General features: G+C 56.4%; 1 protein-coding gene across 1 annotated transcript; it reads right to left on the bottom strand.

Moving 5' to 3' along the window:
* Positions 1–1,472: 1,472 nt before the first annotated feature.
* Positions 1,473–4,928, bottom strand: LOC142908216 (arginine--tRNA ligase, cytoplasmic-like). Its single transcript, XM_076058563.1, has 3 exons — positions 4,759–4,928; positions 2,686–2,844; positions 1,473–1,890 (listed from the first exon to the last, which is right to left on the bottom strand). Exons 1-3 carry the CDS (start codon positions 4,801–4,803, stop codon positions 1,495–1,497), a joined length of 600 nt encoding a protein of 199 aa, XP_075914678.1. The 5' UTR covers positions 4,804–4,928; the 3' UTR covers positions 1,473–1,494.
* Between the last annotated feature and the right edge of the window lie 5,486 nt (positions 4,929–10,414).

The raw sequence follows: 10,414 nt of genomic DNA, 5'->3' as shown, positions 1-10,414 counted from the left end.
GGTCTCTATGGTGAGTCTGTGGGTCTCTGTGTGCTGAGTCTGTGGGTCTCTGTGTGCTGAGTCTATGGGTCTCTGTGTGATGAGTCTGTGGGTCTCTGTGTGCTGAGTCTGTGTCTCTCTGTGTGCTGAGTCTGTGGGTCTCTGTGTGGTGAGTCTGTGGGTCTCTGTGTGCTGAGTCTATGGGTCTCTATGGTGAGTCTGTGGGTCTCTGTGTGCTGAGTCTGTGGGTCTCTCTGTGTTGTGAGTCTGTGGGTCTCTGTGTGCTGAGTCTATGGGTCTCTGTGTGCTGAGTCTATGGGTCTCTGTGTGCTGAGTCTGTGGGTCTCTGTGTGCTGAGTCTGTGTCTCTCTGTGTGGTGAGTCTGTGGGTCTCTGTGTGCTGAGTCTATGGGTCTCTGTGTTGTGAGTCTGTGGGTCTCTGTGGGCTGAGTCTGTGGGTCTCTGTGTGCCGAGTCTATGGGTCTCTGTGTGCTGAGTCTATGGGTCTCTATGGTGAGTCTGTGTCTCTCTGTGTTGTGAGTCTGTGGGTCTCTATGGTGAGTCTATGGGTCTCTGTGTTGTGAGTCTGTGGGTCTCTGTGTTGTGAGTCTGTGGGTCTCTGTGTTGTGAGTCTGTGTCTCTCTGTGTGGTGAGTCTGTGGGTCTCTGTGTGGTGAGTCTGTGGGTCTCTGTGTGGTGAGTCTGTGGGTCTCTGTGTGGTGAGTCTATGGGTCTCAGTGTTGTGAGTCTGTGGGTCTCTGTGTGGTGAGTCTGTGGGTGTCTGTGTTGTGAGTCTGTAGGTCTCTGTGTTGTGAGTCTGTGGGTCTCTGTGTGCTGAGTCTGTGAGTCTCTGTGTGGTGAGTCTGTGGGTCTCTGTTTGCCGAGTCTGTGGGTCTCTGTGTTGTGAGTCTGTGGGTCTCTGTGTTGTGAGTCTGTGGGTCTCTGTGTTGTGAGTCTGTGTCTCTCTGTGTTGTGAGTCTTTGGATCTCTATGGTGAGTCTGTGGGTCTCTGTGTGCTGAGTCTATGGGTCTCCGTGTGTTGTGAGTCTGTGGGTCTCTGTGTGGTGAGTCTGTGGGTCTCTGTGTGGTGAGTCTGTGGGTCTCTGTGTGGTGAGTCTATGGGTCTCAGTGTTGTGAGTCTGTGGGTCTCTGTGTGGTGAGTCTGTGGGTGTCTGTGTTGTGAGTCTGTAGGTCTCTGTGTTGTGAGTCTGTGGGTCTCTGTGTGCTGAGTCTGTGAGTCTCTGTGTGGTGAGTCTGTGGGTCTCTGTTTGCCGAGTCTGTGGGTCTCTGTGTTGTGAGTCTGTGGGTCTCTGTGTGATGAGTCTGTGGGTCTCTGTGTGATGAGTCTGTGGGTCTCTGTGTGATGAGTCTGTGGGTCTCTGTGTGGTGAGTCTGAGTCTCCGCATGGTGTGAGTCTGTGGGTCTCTGTGTGCTGAGTCTGTGGGTCTCTATGGTGTGTCTATGAGTCTCCGCGTGTTGTGAGTCTATGAGTCTCTGTGTTGTGAGTCTATGGGTCTCTATGGTGAGTCTGCGTCTCTCCGCGTGACCACACCGCGATGATCGCGGCTGACCTGCGCGATGGCCATGGCGCTGTTACACTGGTAATCGGCGATCCGCTGCTGCTGCTGCTGCTGCTGCTGCGGCTTCGAGGGAGCGATGGCTACCGGCGGCACGGCGAGGCCGGGGAAAGCGGCGCTCACAGCGCTCGCAAACGCAGTGCAGAGCCGGGCGGCGACGTTCACCATCCCCCCGTCCACGTCGGCACCGTCGCCACCATCGCGGTCGCCGCGGGGGCCGGTGGCCGGGGACGAGGAGGAGGTGGAGGAGGAGGTGGCGGGGGACGAGGAGGAGGAGGAGGAGGAGGTGGAGGAGATTGGCTGAGGCCGTTGCTTCATCACCTCGTCGCTCAGGCACTGCGGAGGGAAGTCAGAGGTTAAACTGCAAGTTGATGGTGGGTGGGTGGGTGAGTAGGTGAGTGGGTGAGTGAGTGAGTGGGTGAGCGGGTGGGTGGGTGGGTGGATGAGTGGGTGAGTGAGTGGGTGAGCTGGTGGGTGGGTGAGCTGGTGGGTGGGTGAGTGGGTGAGTGGGTGAGTGAGTGGGTGGGTGAGTGGGTGGGTGGGTGGATGAGTGGGTGAGTGGGTGGGTGAGTGGGTGAGTGAGTGGGTGGGTGGGTGAGTGGGTGAATGAGTGGGTGGACGGGTGAGTGAGTGAGTGAGTGGATGGAGGAGTGGGTGGGTGGATGAGTGGGTGGGTGGGTGAGTGGGTGGGTGGATGAGTGGGTGGGTGGGTGAGTGGGTAGGTGAGTGGGTGGGTGAATGAGTGGGTGGGTGGACGAGTGAGTGAGTCTTTGTGAGTCAGTGGTGGTGCTGACGATGTCAATAAAACCGATGGTGGCGTGGTTGTGAATGTGTTGGTGGTGACCCAGGCATCAAACCTCCAACCCAGGTTCTCAGTGCCATTATGAACCCCACTGAGAGAGACGGAGAGAGACACCCAGACCCAGGGCTCAAGCCCTGAGCCCATGCCCCTGTGTGCACCTAGCCTGGCACAGCAGCCAACCCATGGCACCTGCTGGGTCTGTCCCGTGACCTCCTTCTCCTGCACCTAGCCTGGCACAGCAGTCAACCCATGGCACCTGCTGGGTCTGTCCCGTGCCCTCCTCCTCGTGCACCTAGCCTGGCACAGCAGCCAACCGCGGTGCCTCTCACCCGCTTGAGGTGGCGGAGGCGGTACAGCAGCTTCCCGTTCTCCTCGCGGAGACGCTCCACCCCAGGAGGAGCACAGGTCGACCCGGAGGCGCCGCCGGCGTCCACCACGGCCCCACGCAGAGACAACACCTCGGCCGAGAGACGGCTGATCTCCAGATCCTGACGAGAGTGGGCGGGCGGGAGAGTCGACCAGTCAGTCAGTGGGTGAGTGGGTGAGTCGACCAGTCAGTCAGTGGGTGAGTGGGTGAGTCGACCAGTCAGTCAGTGGGTGAGTGGGTGAGTCGACCAGTCAGTCAGTGGGTGAGTGGGTGGGTTAGTCAGTCAGTGGGTGAGTGGGTGAGTGGGTGAGTCGACCAGTCAGTCAGTGGGTTAGTGGGTGGGTGAGTGGGTGGGTGAGTCGACCAGTCAGTCAGTGGGTGAGTGGGTGAGTCGACCAGTCAGTCAGTGGGTGAGTGGGTGAGTCGACCAGTCAGTCAGTGGGTGAGTGGGTGGGTTAGTCAGTCAGTGGGTGAGTGGGTGAGTGGGTGAGTCGACCAGTCAGTCAGTGGGTTAGTGGGTGGGTGAGTGGGTGGGTGAGTCGACCAGTCAGTCAGTGGGTGAGTGGGTGAGTCGACCAGTCAGTCAGTGGGTGAGTGGGTGGGTTAGTCAGTCAGTGGGTGAGTGGGTGAGTGGGTGAGTCGACCAGTCAGTCAGTGGGTTAGTGGGTGGGTGAGTGGGTGGGTGAGTCGACCAGTCAGTCAGTGGGTGAGTGGGTGAGTCGACCAGTCAGTCAGTGGGTGAGTGGGTGAGTGGGTGAGTCGACCAGTCAGTCAGTGGGTGAGTGGGTGGGTTAGTCAGTCTGTGGGTGAGTGGGTGAGTCGACCAGTCAGTCAGTGGGTGAGTGGGTGAGTCGACCAGTCAGTCAGTGGGTGAGTGGGTGGGTGAGTGGGTGGGTGGGTGAGTGAGTGGGCGGGTGAGTCGACCAGTCAATCAGTGGGTGAGTGGGTGGGTGAGTGGGTGGGTGAGTCGACCAGTCAGTCAGTGGGTGAGTGGGTGGGTGAGTGAGTGGGTGGGTGGGTGAGTCGACCAGTCAATCAGTGGGTGAGCAGGTGAATGAGTCTGACTCACCACACAGAGACCCACAGACTCAGCACACAGAGACCCACAGACTCAGCACACAGAGACCCACAGACTCACCACACAGAGACCCACAGACTCACCACACAGTGACCCACAGACTCACCACACAGAGACCCACAGACTCAGCACACAGAGAACCACAGACTCACCACACAGAGACCCACAGACTCACCACACAGAGACCCACAGACTCACCACACAGAGACCCACAGACTCACCACACAGAGACCCACAGACTCACCACACAGAGACCCACAGACTCACCACACAGAGACCCACAGACTCACCACACAGAAACCCACAGACTCACCACACAGAGACCCACAGACTCAGCACACAGAGACCCACAGACTCACCACACAGTGACCCACAGACTCACCACACCGAGACCCACAGACTCACCACACAGAGACCCACAGACTCACCACACAGAGACCCACAGACTCACCACACAGTGACCCACAGACTCACCACACAGAGACCCACAGACTCAGCACACAGAGACCCACAGACTCAGCACACAGAGACCCACAGACTCACCACACAGAGACCCACAGACTCACCACACAGTGACCCCACAGACTCACCACACAGAGACCCACAGACTCACCACACAGAGACCCACAGACTCAGCACACAGAGACCCACAGACTCACCACACAGTGACCCACAGACTCACCACACCGAGACCCACAGACTCACCACACAGTGACCCACAGACTCACCACACCGAGACCCACAGACTCACCACACAGAGACCCACAGACTCACCACACAGAGACCCACAGACTCACCACACAGTGACCCACAGACTCACCACACAGAGACCCACAGACTCACCACACAGAGACCCACAGACTCACCACACAGAGACCCACAGACTCCTCAGCACACAGAGACCCACAGACTCACCGCACAGAGACCCATAGACTCACCACACATAGAGACCCTCACCTGCTGCTGTAACCGGTTCTTGAACCGGTCAACGACTTCTGCCATGGCGACTGAGTCGAGTAGAGGTCGAGGAGGAGGAAGCGAAAACGTCGGAACTCTGCGACGGGACTGACACACCACGTGTCCTGGGAAGAAGAAATGGCCCAGAGTGCAGCGCGCGAGACAGCTTCCGGGTCCCGCCCCGCACCCACTCACAACTCACACAAATACTCACCACCACACCCACCCATCCACTCACACATCCACCCACCCACTCACACCCACCCACTCACACACACCACCACCACACACCCACCACTCACACACCCACCCACTCACACCACTCACACACCCACCCACTCACACACCCACCCACTCACACACACTCACACACATACTCACACACACTCACTCAGATACACTCACTCACTCACCCACTCACTCACACTCACACAAATACTCACACACAACTCACTCACACACATACACACATACACTCACTCACTCACCCACTCACTCACCCACTCACACACACACTCACTCACACACTCACTCATACACATACACACTCACACACACACTCACTCACACACCCACTCACACACTCACCCACTCACTCACACACTCACTAACTCACACACTCACTCACACACACACTCACTCAGACACTCACACACATACTCACTCACACACACTCACTCACACACATACACTCACCCACTCACCCACCCACCCACTCACACACATACTCACCCACCCACTCACACACTCACACACATACACACATACTCACTCACACACACTCACTCACACACATACACACATACACTCACTCACTCACCCACTCACTCACCCACACACTCACTCACTCACACACTCACCCACACACTCACTCACACAATCACACACACACTTACACACTCACTCACACTCACTCACTCACCCACTCACTCACTCACACACTCACTCACACACTCACACACTCACTCACCCACTCACACACTCACACACTCACTCACACACTCACTCACACACACTCACACACTCACCCACTCACTCACACACTCACTCACACACCCACACACTCACTCACACTCACACACTCACTCACACACTCACACACTCACCCGCTCACTCACTCACTCACTCGCTCACTCACTCACTCACCCACCCACTCACACACTCATACACACACTCACTCACCCACTCACACACTCACCCACTCACTCACTCACCCACTCACACACTCACTCACTCACACACTCACTCACTCACACACGCACTCACACACTCACTCACTCACGCACACACTCACTCACACACTCACACTCACTCACTCACACACTCACTCACACACTCACACTCACTCACTCACACACTCACTCACACACCCACTCGCTCACTCACACACCCACTCACTCACTCACACACTCACTCACTCACACACTCACTCACTCACACACTCACTCACCCAGTCACTCACTCACACACCCACTCACTCACACACTCACTCACTCACTCACCCACTCACACACTCACCCACTCACTCACACACTCATCCACTCACACACACACCCACTCACTCACACACTCACCCACTCATACACACACTCACTCACACACTCACTCACCCACACACTCACTCACCCACCCACTCATACACTCACTCACACACTCACTTACTCATACACCCACTCACTCACACACTCACACACACCCACTCACTCACACACTCACACTCACTCACTCACCCACTCACTCACCCACTCACTCACACAACAACAACAACAACCGCCATTCGCCACTAAGTGGCGGTGACGTCACCACGACGCTTGTGCCAGGCTATGTGCACCCTGAGGCCACGTGAAGTGTCGAACGCCCGCTGGCAGGAGGTCAGGGGGCAGACCCAGGTGCCACGGGTCGACTGACTGAGATGACTGGCTGATGCATCACCTGTGCCCCCTACTGTGCCAACCTGCTGTGCTTTAGCCACCCGGCGCTCCGCTCGTTGTTGTGAGCGTCGCTCCTCCGCCCTCCGTTGTTGTTGGAGGGCGACTGCCTCCAACTGCCCAATAGCGTCCTTCACGAGCCTCCACAGAGGCCGATCTTGACACCGCTGGTACCGGTCATCGGCAAGTCCAATCAGCTCTACATCTTCCTGTACCACATCACTCCATCTCTTCTCTAGCCCGTGCTGCGCCCGCTTAGCCCCCTTAATCCGGACGAACAAAAGCTGTTTCGGCATGCGGTGGCTGGGCATGCGAGCTACATGACCCAGCCATCACAGCCATCCCCGCCGGAGGAGCTCGCCGATGGGACCTTGCCCAGATCTTTCAAGGATTTGTGAGCTCCTCACACAATCCAGTCTGGTTAAACCCAGGATGGATCGTAGGCAGGCCAGCCTAAATGTTTCTAACCGGCGAAGATGTTCCATTAGGGGGGTCCACGTTTCGCAAGCGTAGAGAAGGGAGGGAATGACCGTGGCCGAGAAGACCTGAAGCTTAGTGCGGAGCGACAGACCAGGTAGCTTCCACACAGCATTACGGAACCGATGAAAAGATTTTGCCGCTCGACTGATTCGGAGTTAGACCTCTGCTGTTAAACTGGAGCCGGTCATGAGCACACTGCCCAGATATGGGAAACTCTCCACTCTCCCCACAACTGCCCCATCACCGATTGGGAGTTGTGGGGGTGGAGTGTCCAATGGTACAAAATACCCAGGCAGGTGCTTAGTTTTGGTGGGGCTGATGGTAAGGCCCCATCTCTTAGTGGCACGCTCCAGTCTCAGCAACAGCGTCTCCAACTCTTCCTCTGAATGAGCAGCTATTACCAAATCATCGGCATACATAACGTGGTTGACCAATAGGGAGCCATCCCTTGACCGCACCTGGGCATCGATCAGCCTCCCATTATATCTGTACCAAATAGAGATTCCCCCGGTACATCTATTGAAGGCTTCACGAACTGCGTGGTCAAAATAGATGTTAAATAATGTGGGAGCCAGAGGACATCCCTGTCGCACCCCAAGGTGAACAGGGAATGGCTCTGACTCCCGGCCACGTAGTTTTACCCAGGCCCGCTCACCATCATGAAGGTCCTTAATGATCGTGAGCAAAGGGTCAGGGACTCCAAAAGCACCAAGAACAAACCAGAGCCAAGGCCTACTGATGGTATCATAGGCCTTGACCAGGTCAATAAAGCAGAGATGTAGGTCTTGCTGGAATTCCCTACACCTCTGCTGTAGCAGATGGACAGAAAATATTGCATCTGTGCAGGACCGCCCTTTCCTGAAACCGCATTGGGGCTCCGCAAGCATCTCCTCAGCGTGCCTGGCAAGGCGATGTTGAATAATCCTTGCCAGGACCTTTCCCGGCACACTGAGGAGTGAGATGCCCCTGTAGTTGTTACAGTCTGTGCGGACTGTTGTTATGATGTCATATAGGGCAGTCTGTGCACAAACGCCACCCTCCCTCAGCATTTCGCTTGGGAGATCATCTCTGCCCGGTGCCTTTCCTGGTCTCAGACTCCGGATCGCCTTCAGTACTTCCTCAACAGATGGCACCTCAGCCAGCCACTCACAGAGGGTGACTTCCTCCAATATTTGAGGCACCACAGCCTCACTAGGGTCATCCTCACTTTGTGCCACGATGTTTTCCTGGCTGAGGGATTTTCCCTCCCACAGGACCTCACAGAAAATCTCAGCAAATCTGCAAACCTGTTCCTGCGGGTCAGAGATTGGATCACCGTTTTTTCCCCCAATGATGGTAATAGGTGTGGCGCTGCAGGTTACTTTTTTGATGGAGTTAAATAGAGATTTGTGATCGTGGGCCACTGAGGCAGGCTCCATCTCCTCAGCAACCCGCAACCACCACCCTTCCTTGCAGAGCCTCACAGCTCTCCGAACCTCCGAGCGAAGGCTGCCATAAGCCTCCTCATTCTCTGACGTGGGATTCTGTAGCCGATGACAGTGGGCCTGTCGCTTTTTCTCAACTATCCTGAACAACTCCTCTGTCAGCCAGGGTCTCTGGGGAGGTCTGGACCGCGTACCCAAAGCGGCTTTTGCAGCTGCATGAGTCACAGTCCTAAACCTCGCCCATTTACCCTCGACATCAGGAGGAGTGGGGGACGATGCCAACCCCAGCCGCAAGCGATGATGAAATTCTCGCTTGCAACTTTCATCAGATAACTGAGACCTGGCCACTTTAGATTGGAATGGGGTCCTGGGTGTACACCCACCTCCAGAGTGGAACAATGGCAGGCGCATCTTACAGATGACTAGTTGATGGTCAGAGGGCAGATCAGCTCCACGGTAGGTCCTGGTGTCAAGGACATGGGCTCGCATCCGCTGGTCCGTCACTATGTAGTCCAGATGTTGTTGCTTGGACCCGGCATGCATCCATGATGTTGTGTGGATACGCCGATGCCGGAACAGCGTGTTGGTAATTACAAGCCCATAGGCTGCACGAAAATCCAGCAGCCTCCAACCGTTGTTATGACCACCTCGGGCATTGAAGTCACCCAACAAGATGACTCTATCCCGAGGGGCCACTTTAACCAGCACCTGTGACAAGAGGTCATAGAAGGCATCTGACTCATCGGCCTTGCCTGCATCCCTCCACGGATGTTTGTCTTCGGTGGGGGCATAAGTAACCACGACCACCACTCCTCGCCTCCGGTTGATGAGAAGGTGAGCCCAAAGTAACCTGGAGCTTACAGCTTCCCATACCTCACCGTCACGCTCCCACGCCCCCTTCATTCTTTTGTTCAGAAGAAGAGCCACACCCTGTTGTTTGACAGTCCCCTGCCCCGAGATCTAGACGGTCCAGCTCCCGACAGAGGAGTGGCAGCCTCTCCTCCGCAGTGAATGTTCAAACATTCCACGTGGCCATTTGTAGTGGCTTTTCGTTGTTTCTGGAGGAGCCCCGATGGTAAGGATTCAGTTTCCTGGCTCTGCCAAATGGGGTTTGGCCAGGAGACGTCATAGACGCCTGTCCCCCCGAGGCCTCCGGCACAAGCTTATTAGTTACGTTTTAGTCGTAGTTTAGTGGTAATTAATTGAAGGTGGAGGGGTTACCAGCCCTTCGCACCCGTCCAGAGCTCCCATTTAGCCGCTGTGGTAGTCACAGACGTCATGAGGGGAAAGGCCAATCGTAATTGGCCCTCCTCCCCAAAGCACTGTCCACGACATCGTTGCCCGTCCGGCACCGCGACGAGGTAGGGGGTTGTTTTGCCACACTACCCACCCACCCACTCACCCACCCACTCACCCACCCACTCACCCACCCACTAACCCACCCACTAACCCATCCATTCACTCACCCACCCACTCACCCACCCACTCACCCATCCATTCACTCACCCCACCCCACTCACCCACCCACCTACTCACCCACCCATGCACCCACTAACCCACCCCTGTACCCACACACCCACTCACCCACCCACACACCCACATATCAACCCATCCACACACCCATCCACACACCCATCCACACACCCACCCACACACCCACTCACCCACACAGCCACGCACCTACGTGCACACCCACATACACCCCCCACACCCACCCACACACACCCGCCACCTCCCCACACAGACCCCACACACACACAACCAACTACCCACCCACACATCCACACACACACCCACTCACCCACACACTCACCCACTAACCCA

The sequence above is a fragment of the Petromyzon marinus genome, assembly GCF_048934315.1.
Source record: "Petromyzon marinus isolate PM22_M1 ecotype Great Lakes invasive population chromosome 76 unlocalized genomic scaffold, UKy_Petmar_22M1.pri1.0 chr76_unloc.3, whole genome shotgun sequence".
In the NCBI taxonomy this organism is placed as follows: Eukaryota; Metazoa; Chordata; class Hyperoartia; order Petromyzontiformes; family Petromyzontidae; genus Petromyzon; species Petromyzon marinus.
Note: the sequence above shows the minus strand (reverse complement) of the source record. Positions and strands in the feature narration are given on the sequence as shown.

Bases quoted from the DNA above. Each gene is read 5' to 3' on its own strand.
- LOC142908216 (XM_076058563.1), bottom strand. From the start codon at position 4,803: ATGGCAGAAGTCGTTGACCGGTTCAAGAACCGGTTACAGCAGCAG. The intron at 2,845-4,758 runs GTGAGGGTCTCT...CACTCTCGTCAG, and splicing joins AGAACCGGTTACAGCAGCAG to GATCTGGAGATCAGCCGTCT. The intron at 1,891-2,685 runs GTGAGAGGCACC...TTCCCTCCGCAG, and splicing joins GCCTCCGCCACCTCAAGCGG to TGCCTGAGCGACGAGGTGAT.